General features: G+C 43.2%; 1 protein-coding gene and 1 long non-coding RNA gene across 2 annotated transcripts; one reads left to right on the forward strand and one right to left on the reverse strand.

Moving 5' to 3' along the window:
- Nucleotides 1-333: 333 nt before the first annotated feature.
- Nucleotides 334-19,791, reverse strand: LOC123583224. Its single transcript, XR_006704793.1, has 2 exons — nt 19,589-19,791; nt 334-1,486 (listed from the first exon to the last, which is right to left on the reverse strand). It is a non-coding gene; the product is annotated as an uncharacterized LOC123583224 (long non-coding RNA).
- A 19-nt stretch (nt 19,792-19,810) lies between these two features.
- GJD2 (gap junction protein delta 2) lies at nt 19,811-24,077 on the forward strand. The gene is made up of 2 exons (XM_045450113.1): nt 19,811-20,454; nt 21,509-24,077. The coding sequence occupies exons 1-2, from the start codon at nt 20,384-20,386 to the stop codon at nt 22,401-22,403; spliced, it is 966 nt and encodes a 321-aa protein (XP_045306069.1). The 5' UTR covers nt 19,811-20,383; the 3' UTR covers nt 22,404-24,077.
- Nucleotides 24,078-25,825: the final 1,748 nt, after the last annotated feature.

A 25,825-nucleotide genomic window follows, 5' to 3' on the forward strand; every position in this document is an offset into this window, starting at 1 on the left:
GGCAAATATCCATAACTGCTCATTCTGTTTCAATCCCTCTCCAAATAGTCATTACTCTCCTGCTGGCCCAGGCCAGCAGGCAAGTATTCAATTGCCCACCAGAATGAGTTGATACTGTTTAGAACTGTGTTTTTCAAACTGTAGGTCACGAGCCATTAAATGATTCTTGAAATGAATTGAGTAGGTTCCAACCAACCTTTTTTTAAAGAAGCAGGGCAGAAAATAGAAAACATCAGAGTATGTTGTGTATGGTGTGGTGCATGGTGAGGGTGAATAATGTTTTGTGGAACTTGGTTTTAGTCTGTATGTTTATGTACTGGGTTGCAACATAAATGTGGGTTTTGTGTGTGTGTGTGTGTGTGTGTGTGTGTATCATGGTGAAAAACAGCATTTGAAAATTACTGGTTTACAACTACCGATTTTCAGATATTCTTTCAAGAAACCATTTTATTAGGAGACTTTTCAAATATCCATAAAGGTAGTGACAATAGTAAAACAGACCCCTTGTATCTTCATCTAGTTTCTAAATTGTCTTTTATAGATAATACTATCCTATTCATTTCCTTCAGTAATTTATTTTTCTTTCTTTGCCCTGTCTTACCAAATGCAGGGAAGATTTCAGACAGAATCAAAGTAATCCTTCCTGATGGTTCAAGTTGTGAATATTTCAGGTCAGTTTTGAGAGCCTTCTTGAGAGGCCTCAGGAAACCCCTGGGAAAAACAAGTTTGGAAGGAGAACTGAGGCATACCTCACAGATGCTGCTTGCGCAGCACTGTGCCTTTTCTGGAAGAGACAGTCCTGTCATCCGGTTTAGTTCAAAGTTCTCTTCCCCCATTCCCTTTTTACCTCCTCCCCCTGAGAGAATGCAGAAGGAGAGAGCTGGGCGGAACCTGAGAACTTCTAGTCCAATGCTTTGTTTTACAGATGAAGAAACTGAACTCTAAGGGTGGGGACTGAAGTATCCGAGAGAGCCTCTCTTGTAATGCGGTCTGTCACAGTCCCCACAGGAACCTGGCATTAGGGTCACCCTTTCACAGACAGCAAACCAGGAGACAGAGAAATTAAATATCTCACCCAGAGCCTTTGACAACATCGTTAGTGAATCAGGAAAAAACATGAAGTCTCTTCCTTCCCTGTCAGTACTTTCCTTCTTAAGATTGGACCAAGTGAGTCAGGGTTTGGATGGGGTGTGTGTGGAGGGAGGGATGGACCAGGACGGGGGAGTCACCAACTTGCATCATGGTCCTGTCCCTTTCTTCAAGGCCACTTCAATCAGACAGAAGTGGCCCTGGTGCATTATCAAGATTGTCCCATGCACTTCTGCACACTCAGGACTTCACTTGCTCCCCAGACCGCACAGCCCAACATGTTCCCGAGAACGCCTTAGGTGGTTTCAGAAGTTACATCCAGGACTTGGCCATCCCTTCATAAGTTCCGGCTCTGTGTGCAGTGTGGAATTTGAACCAGGAACTCCTACAGAAACTCCTACAGAAAAAGAAAAAAAAAATAAGCTGAATTAAACAAAGACCTTACAACGCAGGAGAGATCAGTTGTGCCCCTATGTAAGGAGATCACACGTATAAGGCTAAAGACTAGTGTAGTGCCTATCTAGCCCATATTTAGTACCTGGTAGCCACTTTAAACCTTCTTTCCTAAGCTTTCAAACAATTACTTCTACTGCTCTCCCCTTCTCTTCTTTGTATTTCGTGACTTGCCCCTGCCAACCTCAAAAAGAAAAGATAAGCCAGAAACTGAAACTCCCTCAACTTCCTAATAGCAAACACACAAATTCAGGTCTTTGCATTAGAAATCACTCTGCCTCAACCCAACATTCCACTGCAGTCACTGTTCTCTTTCTCTTTTTCAGAGTCAGACCCCTCAAAGGGACTGCCTCCTTTTCCTTACTGCTCACTTCTCAGTCCACTCCAGTTTGTCACTTCACCCCACCAACACAGCTCTTGTGAACATTTCTGATGACCTCCATGGTGCCTAATCCAAAGAGCCATTTTTCCAACCCTTATCACAGCTGACAACTGCCTCTTGGTGAAATATCTTCTTTCCTGGCTATACTCTTGGTTTGCCTCCAACGTGTAGCTTTTCCATATTCTTTGCAGGTTCATCTCCACCTGCCAGCTGTAACAGAACTTGTCAGGACAATGACTTAGGCCACCTTCCCATGCCACAGTGTCTCCATAAGTGAATTTACCCATGTCCCCAAGGATCGATTGCCACCTTTATATTTCAAACATTTATATTCAACTACCTCCTTGAATTGCTACTTGGGTCTCAAAGGCACTTTAAATTCAATTGGTCCAAAAGCAAACTCAAAATCTTCACCTCCAAGCCTGGTCTTATTCTCTTTGAAGTGGCAAGAGTCCATACAGTGATGCCAGGGACTCATCTTTTCACCTCTATCTGCCTCACTAATCATGGCCAATCTATCAGACTGTCCTTTCGAATGTTCTTCTAAAAATCTTCTGACTCTGATGAAATGAATTTCACCTCCTCTGCCTCCTTTTCCTCACACTCCCAGTCTCACCCGATGCTACAATAACTCTCACACATCTCTTCTTGCCCCTCCAATTGAGATCAAGAGCAATCTTTTTTATTTTTATTTTTATTTTTTTTCAACATTTATTTATTTTTGGGACAGAGAGAGACAGAGCATGAACGGGGGAGGGGCAGAGAGAGAGGGAGACACAGAATCGGAAACAGGCTCTAGGCTCTGAGCCATCAGCCCAGAGCCTGACGCGGGGCTCGAACTCACGGACCGCGAGATCGTGACCTGGCTGAAGTCGGACGCTTAACCGACTGCGCCACCCAGGCGCCCCAAGAGCAATCTTTTTTAAAAAAACACTTTTTTGAGAGAGAGAGAAAGAGAGTGTGTGCACGAGTGGGGGGTGGGGAGAGAGAGGAAGAGAGAGAATCTTAAGCAGGTTTCACATCCAACGTGGAACCCCAACTTGGGGCTTGATCTCACAACTGCAAGATCATGACATGAGCCAAAATCAAGAGTCTAATTGCTTAACCAGCTGAGCCACCCAGTGGCCCCAACTGCAAATGAAACCTGTCAATGGCTTTCTGCTACTTTACAGATAAGGTCCAAACCCTAAAGCAGCCTGCAAGACCTAAATGGTCTGGCCCCACCTCACAAACCCCTACCCCTTCCCCAGCCTCAGCCCTACTGCCTTATATATGTCTACTCCCACTGCCAGGGTTTTGCACATGGTGGCTTCTCCATTTAGCGTGCTACCTTCCTCCCTACTCCTGCACTCCCCCACTGCCCTCCTTAAACTTACCATAGTTATAATTTATATTTTTGTAATTCTTTGATTAACATCTGCCTTCCCTTCAGACCATTAGGTCTGGGAGAACAGGAAACCTGTTCCTGGTCATTGTATTATTTTCAATGCTTAACATTAGGCCTGCCATACAGGTGTTTAAAATTTTTTTCAGGTAAACCGGGGCGCCTGGGTGGCGCAGTCGGTTAAGCGTCCGACTTCAGCCAGGTCACGATCTCGCGGTCCGTGAGTTCGAGCCCCGCGTCGGGCTTTGGGCTGATGGCTCAGAGCCTGGAGCCTGTTTCCGATTCTGTGTCTCCCTCTCTCTCTGCCCCTCCCCCGTTCATGCTCTGTCTCTCTCTGTCCCAAAAATAAATAAACGTTGAAAAAAAAAAATTAAAAAAAAAAATTTTTTTTCAGGTAAACCAAAAGTTCTTTTGTACTCCTCCTCAACCCCCTTCTCCAGTTTTGGTTTCTGATTTGTTTTGTTTTCAGTCTTCTGACATTGGTAACTGTTCTTCTAATCCATGACTCTGTATTTTTTTGTACAGTTCCCAAATATTCATATATATCCTAAATATCCCTGTAGAAAACATAGGCTGTGTTTTCCTGTATTTAACATTTATACAAATGAAGCCATCTTCTACTTATCAACCAGCACCTTCCTTTTTTTTTTTTTTGTTTATGAGATCTATTTTTATTGATATCTGTGGATATGGATGTAGATCAAGTTCTTTCATTTTTTGCTACTAGATACTACGCCATAAAATAAATAAGTCACATTTTGATACTTCTGTCACTGAATTATGTGTTTTGTTTTTTAATTTACTGTGATTTTGGTTTATTTATTTAGTGTCCTTGTCTTCCTTTGCTGACAATTATAGACTAAATGTTTGTGTCCTCCAAAATTTGTATGTTGAAGCCCTAATCCTCAGTGTGATGGTGTTTGGGGGTGGGGGCCTTTAGGAGTAATTAGATTTATTTTTTTTTTTTTAATTTTTTTTTTCAACGTTTATTCATTTTTGGGACAGAGAGAGACAGAGCATGAACGGGGGAGGGGCAGAGAGAGAGGGAGACACAGAATCAGAAACAGGCTCCAGGCTCTGAGCCATCAGCCCAGAGCCCGACGCGGGGCTCAAACTCACGGACCGCGAGATCGTGACCTGGCTGAAGTCGGACGCCTAACCGACTGCGCCACCCAGGCGCCCCAAGAGTAATTAGATTTAGATGAGGTCATGAGGACGGGGCCCTCATGATGGGATTCGTGCCTTTATAAGAAGAAACACCAGGGAGCTTGCTTTCTCTCTTTCTTCTCTGTCTGAGGAGTTATCAGGAAGGTGACCATTTGCAGTCCAGCAAGAGAGCCCTTGCCAGGAACTGAATAGGCTGGCAGCTTGATCTTGGGTTTCCAAGAACTAGGAGAAAATAAATTTCTGTTGTTTAAGCCATCCAGTCTGGTATTTTGTGATGGAAGCTGGAGTAGACTAAGACACTGACTTCTAGTGAACTGATGTTTTCTCTACTAGTCTGGAAAGTTTACATCCCATTTCCATTTATTTGTGTTTGCTCTTAAGCCTTTAATACACATTTAACTTAACACAACCTAAAGTTATTTTCTATGGCCCTCGTGTTATGTTGCTGTTTTTAAATTTGTTTTTATCCCCACTTTGCCCACATTAAGTATTTACAGTTGATACTTACCTTTATGAACAAGACTACCTTTTTTTTCATAATATTTTCCCCCTAACATTCCACTCTGGGCTTAATTTTTTTTTTCTTGATTGACAGTTCTTCATTATTCTTTCAATGAAGGCCTATGACGAGGAAACCCTTTAATTCTTTGTGTCAAAAAAATATTTTGCTCTCCCTCTCTAATATAGTTGGGTATATAGGCATAGAAAAATCACTGTAAGGCAGTGCTTACATCTGAATGGAATAGTTTTCTTTAGCTGCTTATATATTCTAATTTTTCTAAGCTGAATGTTATTTGTGCAATTTCTCAAAAGTCAAAAAGTACACAACGAAACACAGCAAGACATGAAATACTTTGACCACTGGCTCATCAAATCAATGCCAAATCTTCACGTATTGGGATCGTGTTTCTGCAAGATTTTCTTCAGGAGAACCGTTGAAGGTGATGCTGTTGCCATGGCATTATACAAGTAGTTCCCTTAGATATTAAAATGCAAGAGTCACGTCACTCTAGGCTCAGGTTTCAGTTACTTTGGGCTGCATGTATTTGCACAACTTTAATGCAAATGTGCCTTTACTCCTGCTTTCTACTTGATATTAGAAATTCTCCTCAGTCACAGAATGGAATGTCTGCCTTCATGCAGACAATAGTCTTAGGGCTGAAGTGTGAAAGAATCATCTCGGGCACCCATTGTACCTGGGAAGCATGACTATATCCCCGCTCTGCTTCCAAAGCAGATTTTTTTTAATGGCCTTGAGAGTAGCATCTGTGCATGGGATGGAGAGCCAGAGCACAATCCAGGTCCCCTCTGGAGTCACTGGATTTCAGAGAATTTCACAACAGTGAAAATTAGATTTCTAGGGAGAGACCACAGCCAGTGACACTGAGTTAACATCATTTTTCCAGCTGCTTGAGGGACCTGGTCAGCTGGAGAAATCTCAATTTTGTTCACACAGAATTTCAGTTAGTCAATTTGTCCACACTGCTATTTTATTTTTAGCAGATTATGTTTAGATTCTTGTTTTCTTTTGGGTTTAGGTTTAATTTTTTTTTTCTGGCTCCTATCATACTGCATCCTGCAGATTATGTGGGCTCCAAATCAGCTCCTCATATTTGTAGCCATAGATTTCTTTAAAAGAAAAAAACCCAGCCAAACCACTCCTGACATCAAAACTCATTTGGTAACATGCACTTGCAAACTAGAAAAAGCCAGCAGAATGTCTACATTTTGGGGGCACCTGGGTGGGTCAGTCAGTTGAGCGTCCAGATGGGGCCACAGTTGATGATGGGGAGACAATATGACCGAGGGAGTGATTAAGTGACCTCTGCACTCTGTTAAAACCACCAGTTCACTACTGCCCCCTGACTCCCAGAATGTTGGGAATCAGATCTGAATTCCCCAGGCAGGACACTGGTGGATTCTTTTTAGCAGAATCTGACCAGCCCAAGAGAAAGATAAAAAAAAAAAAAAAAAAAAAAACCCAAATCAGAGGTTTTTAAATAAATGGCCCAGAGACATAACTCAGGATTTTTCAACCAAAACTACTGATGTTTTGGGCAGTTTAACTCTTTTATATGTGTGGGTTGTCTCGTGCTTGTGGGATGTGTAGCAGCCCTCCTAGGATCCATCTACCAGATGCCAGTAGCGCTGCTCTACCTTGAAGCCAGTAGTCAACAGGCCCCACCCACCCACTTGGAGTTTCCAATCAGTTTCATAGTATTCCATTCATTCTTAAGCATGAGCTGACAACCAGGAAGCCTGGGAGGCATGGTGGGGTAAACATCCTACTTCCGCCCAGGTCATGATCTCACAGTTGGAGGGCTCGAGCCCCATATCAGGCTCTGCGCTGACAGCATGAGCCTGCTTTGGATTCTCTGTCTCCCTCTCTCTCTGCCCCTCTCCCCTCCTAAAAATAAATAAATATTTTTAAAAAACAAATATATGAGCTGACAACCAAAAGTCAGAAGATATCTGAGAAGGAAAGCCTGAAACGTGAAATATGGAGAGAGAAACAATTTTTTTTTCAATATATGAAATTTATTGTCAAATTGGTTTCCATACAACACCCAGTGCTCATCCCAAAAGCTGCCCTCCTCAATACCCATCACCCACCCTCCCCTCCCTCCCACCCCCTATCAACCCTCAGTTTGTTCTCAGTTTTTAAGAGTCTCTTATGCTTTGGCTAGAAACAATTTTTTTAAAATTTTTTCAATGTTTATTTTTTGAGAGAAAGAGAGACTGAGCATGAGCAGTGGAGAGGCAGAGAGAGAGGGAGACACAGAATCCAAAGCAGGCTCCAGGCTCTGAGCTGTCAGCACAGAGCCAGATGCAGGGCTCGAACCCATAAGCCATGAGATCGTGACCTGAGCTGAAGTCAGATGCTTAACCAACTCAGCCACCCAGGTGCCCCAAGACAGAAACACACTTTAAAAATAATGAGTAAACACAGACCATGCAGGGAGAAGAAAACCTCAAAAATTATATTATTATTCTGAGAGAGAGACAAGACAGTGTAAAAGAACTATTGCAAATTAAAATTATGATTATAGAAATTTTTAAAAATGAAATAAAAGGAATGCAAGAAAAAGTTTAGGAAATCTCCCGGAAAGCAGAACAAAGAAATAAAGAATTAAAGAGGAAGATAAAAATTAGACAACAGGTCCAGAAGGATGAATATCCAAGTGATCAATTCTAATAGAAGAGAACAGAGCAAATAGAGGTGAAGGTCTGAAGGAAATCATCAACGAAATAATCTAGGAACCTGTCCCACAACTGAGATGTATGAGTTTGTAGCCTGAAAGGGCCTCCTGAGTATCTAGCACAGTAGATGAAGAAAAGGTCTACATTAAGGCAAACTATTGTGAAATATGAGAATACAAGGGTCAAAGAGAATATCTGAAAAATCTTCTATAGAAAAAGTTGCACACTTTTGCAACAATGTGAACATCTTTGTACTTCTCAGGGGAAATACTGGAAGCTATAAGACAATGGAGAAGGACTATACATTCGGAAGGAAATGGTTATGCAACAGGAGATGGAAGTCAATTGCAGATGTGAGAGGCCTCTAACATTTTCCTCCCATGGGCTATTTGTCAGAAAATTAGTAGAGGAGGTACTATATCAAAACAAGGGAGGACCCCACAAAAGAAAAAAACCTGGGGCAAACTATTGCACACGGAAGAGAGGGAAAGGGAACTCCCAGGATGATGGTGATGGTACATCCCAGTGTATCAGTTGCTCGCTTCTCTAATTAGTCCAGATTGGAGAAGTCAGAATGTTGTGGAAGAAGTTTCTCTAAGAAAATGTAATGGACAGAACATGGCATATTCAAATATTTTGAGGGATAACTGGGACAGAGAATTTGGGGTTGAAGAAATGAGAAGACTTTAGAAAATCAAAACAACCAACAAAAATGCTCAGATCAGGGAGAATAAAATTTTACACAAAAGAGAAATTATGGGATTCTACAAAACTAGGCTGGGAATAGGACTTACATGACACAATATACACTCTGACTATCCACTCAACAAAAGTATGATACAGTTATTTCAGGAAGATGGTAGAAGAAGAAGAGTGAAACATGTGCTGCGTTGAGTTGCTAGTGATGGACGTAAATCCTGAATCCTCTTCTTCCGTGAAGGGAAGTTAGATTGCGCCTAATACTTGATCAGTCTTTGTGAAGATATGCCTGTGTAGATATGCACAGATCATATTTCATAGATACATGTATACATTGATCGCATGGTTTTGTGCAGTTGGACCAAATAAGTATTGGCTTAAGCATTCAATTTGTGTTGTGGTTCTTGGCTTAGTCATGTCTTAGCTGTATGAGTTGAGCAGGTCATTTTAATGTCTCTACGCTTTTAAAATGGGAGATTTTATTCAATGAACAAGCAACTATTGAGCAATTCCCATGTCCTAGAGTAGGGAGATAAAAGATACAGTCCTTGACTTGAAGTCCAACAAGGGAGGCAGACAAGGAAACTGATAGGATTTGTAAAGAATGCTAAGGAAGCACAGAGGGCGAATGCAGACTAACATTATATTAAGCACTTACTATGTGCCAGGTTATATGTCATGTAATGTTCCCAGAAACCCAGTGATACTTTCCGCAATTTTACAGTGAAGGAAATCAATACTCAGAAAGGCTAAATAATTGAACCTGTAGCTAGCTAGAAACTAGCTACAGATCAGAATTGAGGCTCAAATCTCTCATGCTCTCATGTCATTCTCTCTTTAGAAACATATGCCCCCTAAGGGGCACCAGGCCTAGATAAGAAAAATGTTGAGATCCGAAAGAATTCCTGAGAAGGTGGTGCTGGAGATCAAAATTGATGGACTCTGGCCATGGAAAAACCCGGACACTAAATCTCTCTCTCCTGGACCAGTGTCCTATTGCTGCTGTATTTACAAAGCTTTACTTAGTAAATATTTGAGTGACTATTACATCCCATGGATCATGCTAGGTACTGAAGGCTGTAAAGGTAAAAGCGCAGCAGAACAAAAATAAAACCCTTCCTGCTCTGGATAAGTTTATGGTCTATTGGTGAGGATGATTATGATACAGCATGGAAAATTATATGCTGGGAGCACCTAATACAACTGTGCAGGAGATGTGGTGGAGAAGGAAGGGATCTTCCTAGGGGGCATAGCTGGACTGAGTCTGGAGGAACAAATGGAAGTCGAGAGAAGGCAGAGGAGCAAGGTCACCCATGTGCACATCATAGCGCCCTGTCAGTGTGCAGAATATTTTGGGAACTCACTGCTTGTTGTATTTATTCTGGGCCTGGAAAGTAGGTTTCTGAATATCTTCAGTGATAGCAAACCCATTCTCTGAAGGGGAATTTGATATTGTGAAAAACCAAAAGTTACTGGATATTCATGGACAACAGAAGGAAACTTTCCAACTTGTATCCTGGAGAAGCAGAAGGGACCCGAATCCCAGCTCACAGTTGCCAAGAAACCCTATATGAGGCAGGTGCAAAACATTTTTCCCCCTCTTTTAAATTCAGACTCATTAAAATATGTATTTTCAGAAGCCACTAATGAAAATAAATTGGGCAATCAGGCTGGCTCACACAACTTATAGTAAAACACGAGGTGTGATTTTTTCAAGTAATGAGGATCTTCTTACATGCTAACAAGGGGTTCTGGAGACAATTCTAAAAGAGGATTCTCAGAAATAGTTTGAGCTATGGCACCAAATTTGGAGTATATTTATATTCTCCTAGGAAAACAACTTTCATCTGTGTGCTACTCCCCAGGATCTATTTATTAACAGCAGTGTTGATCTCTTCAGTTTCATTTGATTGTTGGGCTATCTTTAAACTATGTTATTCAAAAAAATTAGTCAAAATCTCAGGAAATTATAAAATATTAGTGTCCTCTTCCTCCGTCAAAGAACGCTACCCTCTACCTGAACCTTTCCCTGGCCCCTGCTGAACTGAATAACTGAGGCAAAACATGGGTTTCCAGGGCAAAATAGATTCACAGGAGCCCTGGCTCTTTAATTGGGGGGCCCGCTCTTAACCATTTCTTTGAAATTGCTTGGTGCTAAGGGGCTGCCTTCCACAATTTGTTTACTGTATTCAGAGATAAACATGTTTGAAAGAGGCATCATAATTAGTAATGCTCTTTAGATTCAACTAATCACGGAGGTATTTATGTTGACCATTACAATCAGGGCCTATTTGTTTCTTACATAATTAAAGCAGATTATGAGTTTGGGATGGTTTCTGAGAAACCATCTAGCTCATTAACCTGAGAGCAGACAGGGTTAAATATTGGAGGTGTTTCCTTGGGATAGCCACATAGTCCCTGAGGGAAGGAAGGTAATGGGAATGGGTGTGACTTCAGTATAACCTTTCACCAGTGGCTTGTCATCCCTAATTTACCTGCATCTGCTCTTGCCCACCCCCTCCAGTCTAGTCTCTCCATAATGTAAATGGATTGAGCTCTAAAAAACAAACCTAATCATGTCACTTGCCTCTTTAGAAGCCCTCAAAAGCAGCACATTACTCTTAGGAAAATACCAATGTCTTTACCCTACCCTATAGAGTTCTGCCTGATGAGACCCTTGGCTGCCTCTCCAGCCATGTTGCAACCCAACTCCCTTACCCCTACTCCCATGAATCAACACTGGAGACTTCACAATTCTTGGAATGTGTTCTCTCCTACTCCAGGGTCTGTTTAGTGCTGTTCCCTGAGCTCAGAATGCTCCCTTTCCACCCCTTTCACCCGCTTTGCTATTAATATTACTGGTCTATTATATACTCACAGATGCATAGTTCAGAGCCGTCCAATGGTAGCACTTATCACAATTTTAAAAGGACACATTACTATGGAGTAATTTATATACATCTCTCCTACTAGATTTTAAACCCCATGAGGTCAGGGATAATATTGTTTTACTCATTACTGTATCCCCCTGGCACACACTAGACAATGAGTAAATTTTTTAATGCTTATTTATTTTGAGAGAGAGAAAGAGTGGGGGAGGGGCAGAGAGAGAGGGAGAGAGAATCTCAAGTTGGCTCCGTGCTCACCAGGGAAGCCTGATGCCCACCACCCTGGGATCATGACCTGAATTGAAATCAAGGGTTGGACGCTCAACCAACTGAGCCATTCAGGCACCCTAACAATGGCTAAATCTTCATTGAGTAAGCAAATTAATGCGAGTGCCAATAATCTATGTGTGCAAAAATAAAATACTATTGGGTTGATATAACTTGGTTGTAGCAATGTACATATATTTATATTTATATGTATATACATTTGTCAATTTTTTAACATTTACTCTAGTAAAGTAAAAGGGTAGGAGAGAATGTAGCTAGTTAATAAAAAGTGAGCACCATGCTATTTATTGGTTCATCCATTCTTCATTTATTTTTGCTCATTCAGATGTCACAGGATAGAAAAACTTCCTTTTTATTTGAACAATTGTCACTATAAAATTTCCTGAGAAGAACAGTCTTGGTTGCAACAACAACACAAAAGACTGTGGTAAATATTTAGGCTAAGAAGTGGGTCCCCTTCCCCCTGACCCTTCATACTCCACCAAGCAATGGCATAAAAATACAGTCTAGGTATATGGCTTTCTGACCATCTGACCTGTTGCAGAGAAACTAGAGAAAAAAGTGACAACTCAGCCTTTTGGTGCTCTTAGGTGATCTCTCTTGTATACTAATTGTCACCACTTGGTTATTAACCTGAATTATATGACAGACATTTTATTTTGTTTTATTTTATTTTTTAAATGGTTATTTATTTATGGGGGGAGGGGCAGAGAGAGAGAGAGGGAGAGAGAGAATCCCAGCAGGCTCTGCAGTGTCAGCCCTGAGCCCGGCATGGGGCTTGATCCCGCAAACTGCGAGGTCATGACCCAAGCCAAAATCAAGAGTGGGATGCTTAATGGACTGAGCCACCCAGGTGTCCCCCATATGACAGATATTTTAAAATGGAGACTACTGCAAATGAGGGGCTCCTGGGTGGCTCAGTCGGTTAAGCGTCAGACTTCGGCTCAGGTCAGGATCTTATGGTTCCTGGGCTCGAGCCCCTCATTTGGCTCTGTGCTGACAGCTCAGAGCCTGGAGCCTGCTTTGGATTCTGTCTTCCTCTCTCTCTGCCCCTCCCCTGCTCACACTCTGTCTGTCTCTCCCTCTCTCAAAATAAATATTAAAAAGATAATAATAAAAAATAAATAAAATGGAGACTACTAACAAGTATCTGATCTGGGGAAGTCTATGCTTTTGAGTGAAATGTCTACATTATAGATAACAGGCAGCAAAACTGAAATTATATTGTAAGCAGTAACATATTTGATATACACTCTTATCTTAATAGAAGACCATCCCACCTCTGCATGAAATAAAATAACTTAATTATTGACTTCATGAGAGAAACAGTCATGCTGGAGAATAAAATACATAGACTGTTCTTCTTGTGCTCTGAATAAAAGATGTAATCGGATGCAATCATTTCATTAATACACACATGGCCCTGTAATGGAAATACAGAGGACCAGATGGCCAGGAGTGGACTGAGATGAAATGAGATGGGTGTCTGCAGTTTAGCAACTAACTACTTAGCCTGTACGGATTATACTAAGTACTTACAGAACCACAGGAACACATTTTCAGAATGAAATTCTGGCTTTGTGTCCAGAAGCACCATTCCCAGCACTAGGAGAAAGCCTATTTTACTGGGCTGTCACAGAGCTGTTTTGCCTAAGTAGTTGGTAGTGGGTATTATTGCACTAGTGCACAAATATGACTGCATGTTGGAATCACCTGGAGAGTTTTTAAAAAATATATATCATCGCATTGGGCTCACCTCCAGAAATGTTGCTTTAATTGGTCTGGGGAACAGGCTAGGCAATGGGATTTTCCAAAGCTCTCCAGGTGATTCTAATGTACAGTAAAGTTTAAGAACCACAGTGCTCATGTAATTCTGTATTTCCAAAGTAGGACCACTTTATAGATCAATAAAAGAGGCAAATACCTGTGTGGTGTGATTTGAGGAAGCTCAGAACATCCCCTATCCCCAAACAGCTATTCTCTTCTTCTGTGTGGTGTTTGGAAAACTACCTAGAAAAATTCATGTCTTTGAATGAAGGCTTTCCAAGTTAAATGAGGATAATGCCTCTGAGAAGGATAATACATTAAGTGGTTATCAGTTATTAACACCCCGGTATGCTCATTTATCGGATTACTTTCCTTTATGGTGGTGGCGTAAGGGGTGGGGAGTGGTGAAGTACAACTGTAGGAGGCTCAAGGGTCACTAGGTGTGGATTCAAGATGAGTTCCAGGGATGGGAGGTATGACCAAAGGCAGTCTATAGTCAAGGTGGAATGATGATATGATAACAAGAAGAAAAATTTGGTGTGGGATTTTGTGGATCAGAGAAGACTGTGAAACGAATCAAATGTGCAAGTCAGAGTTCATGGTCTTGACAAACCCTTGGCTGACTTACCAAAATACTGCAGCGAGAGAGCTGAACACATGGTCAATAATAAGTGAGTGACAGCTTCTTTCCAGTCTCACCCCAGCTCCAGAAACAAGAGTTCTCCATACCAGACTTGGATTTGGTGCCCAAAAGTGATCAGAGGGCAGCTAGGTAGACAAGAGCTAGAAAATCACAAAAGCCTCTGGGTTGAGTAATGCCTGAGCCCCCAGAGTCTTGGCAAAAAGAGAAACTGGCTGATTTTTGAAGGTCAAGATACCAGGCAACCAGGAGAATCCATGTATGGTTATGAAAGCAAGAAACAACCTTGAAAATAAGCTCCAGATCTTAAAGAAGTTCCTTTCGGGATGAATATCAATTCCACACAATTATCTTGGCTGTAGATATGAAGCAACCGGATGAATCCAACTTTCAGCAGTATACTCTGATGCGGAAGACCTGAAGGAAGAGCACACGTGGGAACTAACATCTATTCTCCCAGTTTAACAAACCTGCCAGAGGCAGGTCCAACCCACGTGCATTTCCCCTGCAATTTCCTCATCTCTTTTATACAGCCTGGAAATTCGCTCAGCTGGAAGCCCAGCTATGTCCTGCATGGTCGGGACTCTGGCTGGACAGCGACAATGAGAGTGTGAAGAGGGGGGGGGGGTGCCCAGACTCCAGGCAGGCTCTTCTGCACTGTCGCTGAATGACTTCTGAATAGGGTTGACTTAAAAGAAATCTCTTCCTGCGGGTTTAATAAGCCCCCGCTGGGATGCTCCTGATGTGAATGGGAATCACGACTTGACATAGATGTGAAAGATTATGTGTCAGCAGGGCTGATTTGATTCTTAATGGAGTGTTAATTTATTTGCTGTGATTTCACGCATCTGCTTTGGCCACAATGTCATATTACGTTAATCCCTGAGATGTCACTACACATAGGTGTATCCTCTATATACACGGTGGCTGAGGAATGGGGAATTTGTGCATATGATTTTTTAAAAGGGATATGTATAGCTGGGCTGCCTGGGTGGCTCAGTTGGTTAAGCATCTGACTCTTGATCTCGGCTCAGGTCATGATCTCACAGTTAGAGGGATTGAGTCCCGTGTCAGGGTGTCAGGCTCTGCACTGACAGAATGGAACCTGCTTGGGATTCTGTCTCTCGTTCTCTCTCTCTGCCCCTCCTGTGCTCTCTCTCTCTCTCTCTCTTTCTCGAAATTAATAAACTTTAAAAAAGGGATATATATATGTGTGTGTGTATATATATGTATATATACATACACACACACACACATATATATATATATACATATATATATGTATATACATATATATATATGTATATACATATATATATGTATATATATATATATATGTATATATATATATATATATATATATTCAAAGAAGTAGCAAGCAGAAGATTTTGGATTTTCTCACTATTTGGATACATGGTCTCCTGGGGTGAGGACATGACTTGGTATTTGGAACCACTAGATTGAGGAATAGTTTTGAAAGTAATAGGCTCTGGGAAGTCCTAAGCCACACAGAAGTCACCATATTCAGGGCTACTTATAATTGTGGGTTGGAAAGCTTTACTTCTTTTTTATTTAATGTTTATTTATTTATTTTTGAGAAAGAGAGAGAGAGTGCACAAGTGAGGGAGGGGCAGAGAGAGAGAGAGGGAGGCACAGAATCTGAAGCAGGTTCCAGGCTCTGAGCTATTGGCATAGAGACTGACCCGGGGCTCAAACCCACAAACTGTAAGGTCATGACCTGAGCTGAAGTTGGATGCTTTACCAGCTGAGCCACCCAGGTGTCCCTGGACAGCTTTACTTCTGTAGGAAATATTACTCTGTAAACTTTGAACAGCAAAAACAAGTGTTTCCATAAACAGTTGGGCTGGGGCTTAAATATAGGTAAGGGAGCACAGAAGAAAGAAAGAGAAAAATCACTTTGCAGCAAAAAGGAGTAGACTTCACGTGCCACTTATGTTCTTTTAAGTCGCACAAGACAGGTTGGGTTTGCCCCCTCAGAAGACAGCTTGATGGTTTCATTAGGAAATAGATGTATGTAGGCCACTGGGGGAGATATAACTCAGTTAATCCTAACTGTTTGTGAATGAAATGTGGAGGACTTTAACACAGAGACCAATCCCAAACAGAAGGTAGTCCCTCCCGAGCCACACAAATCCCAGAGGCTACAGATGCTGGCACATCGGAATCTATGTATCCAGGCCCAGCTCCCTGGGCTCCCTGCCTCTCTGATGCTTCAGCATAAGGCTGGCAAAGCTGAGCAGGGGGTTGGGGCCACTGTGAGTGAGAGCAGGGGGCTGGAGGTTAACAAAAAATGCTTTCTGTTGAGGGGCTCAGGCTGTCCCAAGTGTGTCGGGACTTTAACTTGGCAAAAGGGACCCCCTGTCACTTTGAATGTAACCTATGGTCCCAGGGGAGCCGAGACCCACTTCTACTCGGGGAATGTGCAGCTTTCCCAGGTTGAGGGGAATAGAGAGCCAGGGAGCCACCCTGCTCCTTCAATGAACTTAAGTCTCCACAATGCTAAAGACACTATGGAAAGTATCATGACCTATAAGTATCATGCCTTCTGCTCCCCAAGAATTCACAGTCCAGTAGAGGAGGGGTCAATAGATTCACTTTCATTCTTACATGTTACACAAAGTTCCTAGCGGGTTTTCGTTTACCAAATGTTTGAAGCTGCAAAGTTAATAAGTTCACCTGGGAATCTGTGGCTGAAAAGAAAGTGAAGTTCTAAGCACATATAAGGATAAGAGTGTATCCAGGTAACCCATGTAGTAAATTGGATCAGTGTTAATAACTCTCTATTCTCTCCTTGTATTAGTATATACACGCCCTTTGCTATGTGCCTTGATAGTTTTCATCACTAAATGTGGAGACTATTTTCCTGTTCCATTAATGGAAATTACTGTTTAGTAAGACATGGCTTTGCAAAGCCAATGATCCAGGTATTACTTTCCTTTAGATGCGTATAGGTAGCTATGTCCCCATGACCCAAACCACCTTTAATTCTCTTTTCCTTCTTCAAAGTTCTTATCTTCCATCCTTTAAAATTATTTGGTCTTCTCTGGGATTCTTAAATAGCACGTTCTTCATAGCTTTTTCCTTACTAGTATAACTGTAGGCAATTCACCCAATTTGGGGGTCAATTTTAACATCTGTGAAACAAGGAGATGGGGTTTCCTGATTTTAGGACCCCTCTCTGCCTTAATACTCACAGAAACAAAAGTTTTCAACTTTTTATTGTTATCAGGGCCACTGGTGAGAATTAAATGAAAATTCAAGTACTTAAACTTTGCTTCCATAGATTTTAATTTGGCAGATTTGGGGTGGGACCCCAGCAAATAGTCTAATGTACAACAAAAGGTTATTCTATGAGCTCCATTGTTTTTCATCCAAAACCATTACTATCATAGAGTAAAATGAGGTTTAAATAAGCATAAAACAGGGGCACCTACGTGGCTCAGTTGGTTAAGTGTCAGACTTCAGCTCAGGTCATGATCTCATGGGTTTGTGAGTTTGAGCCCCTCACTGGGGGCTCTGTCAGCACAGAGCCTGCTTCAGATGCTCTGTCTCTCTCTCCCTCTACCCCTCCCCTTCTTGCACTCTCTCTCTCTCTCTAAAAAATAAACAAACATTTTTAAAAAAAAGTGCAAAAGGAATGAACTTCCCAGTTGACTTAAATGATGATCTTCAATTAGAGGGGAATTGAGACAGCAAAAATCTAGCTGGATGAGATAGTGCTCTGAGGAAATTCAGAAGCGTGCAGCTCTACATAGAAACTTTCCATATTTGGGGCACCCGGATGGCTCAGTCTGTTAAACATCTGGCTGTTGATCTCAGCTCAGTTCATGATCTCATGGTTCGTGGAATCAAGCCCTGCATCGGGCTCTGTGCTGACAGTGCAGATTCCCTCTCTCCTTCTCTGTCTGCTCCTCCTCCACTCGCACTCACAAGCTCTCTCCCTCAATAAATAAATAAACTTTAAAATTTAAAAAAAAAAAAAACCAGTTCATTGTTTTCAAGGTGTGGGGATGAGAAGGTTTTTATCTAAAAACAGGCTACCAAATCTAACATAGGAGTCTTAAAATATAGGTCCTATGTATAGACGTTTTTGTGTTTATATGCATGTTACATATATTCAACGTGTGCTCACATGTTGAATCTATATGACATGACAGACTAAACTGTATTTCAAAGTAATAAACTCATGATTGACACTGTAGTCATAACTTAGTGCTTGAAAATTGCATTGTATGAACATTTAAAATGTATTTCTGGCAATCTCTGGCCTTAGGACCATCATCTTTAAGGGTTTGGTAAAGCCACATGTATAGACTATAATGATTTTGAGTTTTTTAGGACATTTGAAGATGTTAAGCAGATTTACCAGGGGACCATCTCACTCATTCACCCCTTGTCTAAGATACTTTACTGCAAAAGTGTGTGCCAAAGGAGAGAATATAGGGAGCCAGAGCCCTTTCTCATTTTTAGTAAACTCTATGACTTCTTTGCAGTGAAAAACTGCTTCCTTGGGGTAAAGGTATCAGGCCTAGGAGAAATATCACTGATCCCTCCTACACCAAATATTGAGTTGTGCCTTAAAAGTCATCTTATACAAAAGTGCAGTGTGAGTAGACTTAAGCCCATGCCTGTTACCCTTCCTCCCAGGGCCAGGGCCACCAGCTACCCAACCACCCTGGTTGCTTTAGAGCTGAAAGCTTATCATGGCGATTTAAGTAATACACATATGTGCTTCGATCTTTATGGATAATTAAGTCTGCAGTGTATACCTAGGATGAGTTAGCAACCTTTTTACAGCTGTATTTTCAAAAGGGTGACAACTACTTACCCATTGTGCTTTGGGTACATTTGTATGAATCACTCCCAACTACTGTGTCTCCTAATACTGACCCCTGAGCTAATTAGCAGCCTGTTGTGATGGTTTCTATTTTGTAGCAACCAATTACGCAGTTGCTCTGGACAGAACTGACAACAAAATGTAAATTTAAAGACAGAAACCAGGGTCTGTTGGTTGAGAGGAGAAAGCCAAGGCCAGATAAGTGAAGATGGGGTGAGATTGTGAAGGGGTTTTGTTTCCGGTAGTAGAATACTGGGCCTCCTTAAATTCAGATTCAGACCAAGGTACCCCATTAGCAAATAAATAAATAAACAGGCACATAAATATATATACACATAAGCAAACAAGCAAATAGATAATTTTTAAAAATAGCGGAGCATTTGTGTTTGTGCTGGGAGAAGCGACACTATAAGTCATGGCCACCCACCTGCTCTCGGGAGGCACTTCCTAGGTATAGACTTGTGCCCAGACCCCTTCCTCAGAAGCAGCTTCACATCTGCCTTTAAGCTTCAGCCTAAATGGACTCTCATCAAGCCTTCCTCACCCCAGCATCTGACCCACGGAGGCACCGAATCGCAGGCTCCCTCTCAGCCACTCAATCCTCTCCAAGGGAGATTTAAAAGTGTCCTACTGTCGTTCTCACTCCCCTCCCCCCAACTAGCATCTCCATTTAGAGAGGGAATTTCCGTTATCGCCCCAAAGACAAAGAGCAAAAAGGTGAGGGACGCACGTAGAGAAGCCACACGACCGACTCGCGTCCGTTCCCACTCACCCACGCGTCTGCTCCCGGCTCCCCCTCCTCTCGCCGGGGACTGGCGGTCAGGTGAGGATACCTGTGCGCCTAGAGAAGCCCCGAGGGGCACTGCGATCCTTCCTCCCGAAGTCACCCCACTCCCCGCGGGGGCCCCAGGACTCTTGCCCCCCTCTCCCGGTGCGCGCGTCCCCTGCCCCTCGGGCTCCGGCGCGCAGCGACAGCCACACGCCGCGCTCGGCTCCCCTCCGCCGACCTGGCGTGACGCAGGCAGAGACTACTTAAGGGCGGATTAGAGGCGGCGGCCGCGGATTCCCGAGCCCGTCAGCCAGCTCCGCGCGCTGCGCCCAGGCCTCGCAGGAGGCAGCACAGGGGCGCCCGGTGCCTGCAGAAGTGCCTGGCGCGGGGGGTGGTGCCCGGACCCTTCCCTGGCCCCCAACCCAGGGGGTGAGACCTCTCTCGGGCCGCCAAGAGCTCACGGACCTGCACGCTGCCACCCCCGCCCCGCCCCTCTCCCGGGCATCCGTGGGCTCCAGACCTGATCCCCGGACGGCGCGGGAGGTTAGTGCCCACTCTCCCAACCGCGCCAGCTGCCCCATCAGTCGGGGTGCGCTACGATTTCTTTCCTCATTTCCCTCTTTTAAGTGCAATAAAAGGGAGAGGGGATTCCTGGATTTTTTTTTTTTTTTAATTTGTTTGCTTCCTTAATTGGGGGGCAAGCGCTCCCAGTCGGGAGGTGCGGCCCAGGGAGGGGCCAGGAGCGGGAACGTGCCCGGTGCTGCCCAGTCTTTGTCTGCTGCCTCCGGATGCACAGCGATGGGGGAATGGACCATCTTGGAGAGGCTGCTGGAAGCCGCGGTGCAGCAGCACTCCACTATGATCGGGAGGTAAGGGCGCCGAGCCGACTGTCAGCGGGCCCCGTCGGGCGACCCCCGGGAGTCCCTTCTCACGTCCAGACCGAGCCCCAACAGCCCCCAGCCCATCCACTGCCCCTTCCCATCGTCCTCGGCCCGTGTGCCTGTGCCCCCGGTAATTGTGCACCCGATGCTGATGCCCGGTGATATCCCCTTCCCCCAGCCGCTCCTGATCAGCTCTCCATCCCTTCCCCCTGAAGCACCACTGGGGGGTTGACTCTTCTCCCATTAGAAAAAGAGTTGTTGGCTCAGTCGTGGTACCCCCACCACTCTCTGGAGTCAGAGCCAATCTCCATCCGGTTCCCTAAATAGAATCTACAAGGAAGGCAGGATTGTGTTTGGACAGAGAAGGGCAAATGGGGAGATGGATCTGCTCTTTGGAACAGATGTATCTTTTCCCAAGAAATACTTATCAAGCTAAACTGATTTGGCTGTTAAAACTTACAGTATCAGACACCCACACTCCCAATTGATATTTTGTGTCATCATATGTATATATATATTCATATGTATATACACTATAAAAAGCCGTGTATATATGTGGATATACATTCATAGCTGTCTGTTTATATAAGACATTAAGTTCAGTATTTATACTGAGGGTAAATTAAATATCCACTTGAAATAATTACATGCACACTCTGTGTGTAGACTTTGAAACAGGTACTCTCTGTTCAGATATTCCATGTGCATTTGCCATATCCAGAGTGAAGGTGTGTTTTTTGCCTCTGTGCATTCCATGTAGCAGATGAAATCTATTTGTTGCAAATACACCGTGCCCAATATGGATATATATATATTTGAGATCCTTGTAATATGAAGTGTTCCCAGTCTACCAGCAACCAGCAGAAAGGGAAGAGCCAAAAAAGATTTCCTAGTTTCCCAGGTCAGAACCACCAGGGATGGACAGCTCTTCAGTCAAAGGCCTGGCAAACACCAACCAGAGCAGGGAAAGGAGGAGCAGGGGTTTCCTAAGTCAGTGACTCAACCCTTGAGAACCTCTCTCCCTCCCTCTTCCCCTGCTCAGGATCCTGTTGACTGTGGTGGTGATCTTCCGGATCCTCATTGTGGCCATTGTGGGGGAGACGGTGTACGATGATGAGCAGACCATGTTTGTGTGCAACACCCTGCAGCCCGGCTGTAACCAGGCCTGCTATGACCGCGCCTTCCCCATCTCCCACATTCGTTACTGGGTCTTCCAGATCATAATGGTGTGTACCCCGAGTCTCTGCTTCATCACCTACTCTGTGCATCAGTCTGCCAAACAGCGAGAACGCCGCTACTCTACTGTCTTCCTAACCCTGGACAGGGAGCCCCCTGAGTCCATGGGGGGTCCTGGAGGAACTGGGGGTGGAGGCAGTGGTGGTGGCAAACGAGATGATAAGAAGTTGCAAAATGCCATTGTGAATGGGGTGCTGCAGAACACAGAGAACACCAGCAAGGAGACAGAGCCAGATTGTTTAGAGGTTAAGGAGCTGACCCCACACCCATCAGGGCTGCGCACTGCTGCACGATCCAAGCTCCGAAGGCAGGAAGGCATCTCCCGCTTCTACATTATCCAAGTGGTGTTCAGAAATGCCCTGGAGATTGGGTTTCTGGTAGGCCAATACTTTCTCTATGGCTTCAGTGTCCCAGGGTTGTATGAGTGTGACCGCTACCCCTGCATCAAGGAGGTGGAATGTTATGTGTCCCGGCCTACTGAGAAGACTGTCTTTTTAGTGTTCATGTTTGCCGTGAGTGGCATCTGTGTTGTGCTCAACCTGGCTGAACTCAACCACCTGGGATGGCGCAAAATCAAGTTGGCCGTGCGAGGGGCCCAGGCCAAGAGGAAGTCAGTCTATGAGATCCGCAACAAGGACCTGCCCCGGGTCAGTGTTCCCAATTTTGGCAGGACTCAGTCCAGTGACTCTGCCTATGTGTGAAGGGGCAGCTTCACACATAGGGCCTGGGGAATGAAATCTGCCCCAAGGCAGATGACTACTCAGAGAGAGTGGCCGTATCTGCCCTCATTTGCCATTGAGCTATAGGACAAGACTACTTAAGAGAAGACCCTGCATCAATGGGAGAGGAGAGAAAGTAGAGCCATTACCACAGGTCACACCATTGGTTCCTACAGAGACCACTGCGCAGAGTGATGAGATGGATGAGTCGGACTTCTTTGGGCCTTTTCGTTGATGGCCCAGTCTGATCCTGCCAACAGTGTGCTTGCACAGCTACCAAGTAGGACTTAGCTCCACTGAGCTCGATATCCTGGTGAATGGCATTAACAAATACTTCATCGGTCCAAAATTTGTGACCTATCTCAACACGTCCCTTCATCCTGGGCTGCAGGACAAACATCCTTGAGGCATCTTTCGTGTACCTCCCCCATCAGCATGCTCCTCTCCTTCAACCCAGGATAGCATGCCAGCTTTTTTCTGAATCTAGCCTTACAGTAGACCTAATATGGTTTATCTGCAAGCTAGAGGGAATTACATGGGGTGCTTTTTGGAGATTGGCCATGGCAGAGGTTCGCATTCAAGCCCCATCTGACAAGCCCTTAGTCACTATGAAAACCTTAGGAATGTCTCAGTATTTCCAATTTTCTAACTCAAACTGCACTGGTGCTGTTTATTAGGGGCAGGGTTTGGGTGGGAGGGAGGGAATTGCAATATGCAAGTATAAAACTTCTGTGAGATGGTCGTTGCACTGTTAGGCATGTGGCTGTGAGCTTTGGGATATTTCTGCCTTCTGGCTTGTGGACTTTGGCTAGCATTAAAAATATTTTGTTGTTGTTGTTGATATCAAGGGTGTCTACTTGAGCCACAGAATTTCTAACTGGTGTATTCCATTCATTTTCTTATACTTCATTTTGCCATGGTTTGAATTTACCTGTGTGCTCACACCAGAGACCTTAATCAGCCCATGTCAATCCCAATTTATTATTTTATCAGTTATTTTTGAAACACACACTTAATCACTAGCTTAAGAAACCTGGAAACACTATTGGCTAACATGTGTTTACGGATGTGTATTTGAGACATATACCAAAGGTTCAAAAACCTGTTTCTTTGGACTGTGAATATGTTTCCTTCTCTTTGCTCTTCTATATTTAAGTGCCATATTATACCTTTTACATCCACTGTGTATTTAGTTAAAGCACTGGCTGAGAATAATATATGAATAATTGCTTTATGAAGCCCCCAATTTCCTTTGCATTATCATTTATGATTTTTGATTTAGGTATGGACATGGTGTAACACACAACTGAGGATTTGTTTAAAATAAAGTTCTTGCCTTTTTTTTTCGTAAATTGGGGAAGAATCTTTATTTTTCTATTTTGATTGGGGTTCTATTTATTTATATGTATGTTCGAAAGTGTTTTGTTTCATCTTCGAAAGAGCACAACATTGGGGGCAGGAACTGAAAAATGGATGACCAATAAAGTCCAATCAGCCGCTAACAGATGAGAAGAGGCTGGTACATTTTGGAATGCTGAGAAGACGGTGATGAAGTATTCAAATAGTAGGATTTACTAACTACTTTCCATTTTAGCCCAAGATTTCTCTGCTTGTCTAAGGATATTTCTTGTAATAAAATGCCAACACTATATCATATTGGGTCAATTCCACGAGTTAAATATTTTTCCTTTCCGCCATACTTTTCTGCCATGGACCGTCACATCTAGCAGGTGCGCTGTGCTCCCCATCATCTCTTTAAGGCCTGATGTATAAAATGATGCTAACCCAAGGTACCTGGGTCGCTCAGTCAGTTAAGTGTCAGACTCTTGATCTTAGCTCAGGTGTTGATCTCAGAGTTGTAAGTTAAAGCCCCACACTGGGCTCCATGCTAGGTACGGAGCCCACTTAAGAAATAATACAATGAAAAAATAAGAGAGATAAAAATAAAATGATGCTAACTCAATAGTCAAACAGAACCCTCCAGAGCACCACTGTCCAATACAACTTTGTGTAATGATGGAAATTTCTACTATCTATGTTGCCCGGTATGGGAACAACTGGCTACATGTGGCCATTGAGCTCTTAAAATGTGGGTAGTGCAACTGAGAACTGAATTTCTAGCTTTGTTTAATCTTAATTAATTTAAATAGCCATGTATGGTTAGTTGCTACTGTATTATACAGCACAGTTGTACACTGTCAATCAGTCGTTGCCTATTGGGGTCTTTCAAAGGAGACTGATCCTTATAGGTCATAAGGTCTTACTTTTTAGTCACACATTTCACTATTATTTTTGGCATTTTCTGTCTACATGTGGTCCTATTCGCTCAGTAGGCTAATATTCTTCCTTCAGTTCTTTATTGCTATTCACCTGATTCCAGAAGCACTTGGTCTGAGCATTGTGAGGCAATGTGGCATTTCCTGGATGATTGTTTTTCAAATACAATTGTGCCACCCTTTAACTATAGCAGAGCAGATGCCAATTTTAGAATGAAAATATGTTTATTTCCATCTATAGGTTTCCATCTGTAGTATAAATAGGCAATTGAAAATTATTATCCTTGAGTAAAGAAACAGATCCTCCTCTATTTTCTGTATGGTGAGCTAAAAATGTTTTAAAACACCTCCCAGAGATGGAGGAAGAGTGTTGTTTGAGAGCTCTTAGCATATGCTTGGGTGTGAAAGAAGTAGGAATCTGTGTGGAAAACAAGGGCTGTTGTATTTATGCCATGATGTAAGATTAGAAGAACGGTAGTGTTTCCTGGCGGAAGTGCATCCCCTACCAGTGGGGCTGATCTATTTCAGGTCCTTGATGTTTCCAAATACCCGCAAATGGAAAAAGGATTAATTCACTTGTCAGAAATGGAGGTGGGAACATACCTTCCTCTGGGCATGTAGAGTCATCCCTCAGAATGACTGATGTGTGTCAGTCTGATTCTGTTGCTTTCTACTTAATGAAGAAAATATACCAATGATTTGATGTTTCACGTAGCTATGTGATGGATGTGACCTTAATCTGTACTTTGTGAGAGGACAACACCAATATATTTTTTTAGATTTAAGAGTCTTTTGGTGACTGAAGACCCTTTTGGCCTACGTGTGAGTGTTTGTGTACGTGCGTGTGCACACATGTGCATTGGGAGGGGTAGTGGGCGCCAATGTACAAATTGGGTTTAAAAGTTTAAAAAGTGGGCACCAATGTATGAACCCTGGACAGGCTGAAGTTACGTAGTCTGTGGAAAGAAAATTTGTACTTTTTAAGTCCTCAAATATTTAAAGGGTTAAAAAAAAATGAAGGATAACAGCTGTGCTCTCTAACCTCTGAGGAAAGAGGCAAAGGAATGCATTTAAAATTGAGGGTGCAGGGGTGCCTGGGTGGCTCAGTCAATTAAGCTTCTGACTTGA

The sequence above is a fragment of the Leopardus geoffroyi genome, chromosome B3, assembly GCF_018350155.1.
Source record: "Leopardus geoffroyi isolate Oge1 chromosome B3, O.geoffroyi_Oge1_pat1.0, whole genome shotgun sequence".
NCBI classification, from domain to species: domain Eukaryota; kingdom Metazoa; phylum Chordata; class Mammalia; order Carnivora; family Felidae; genus Leopardus; species Leopardus geoffroyi.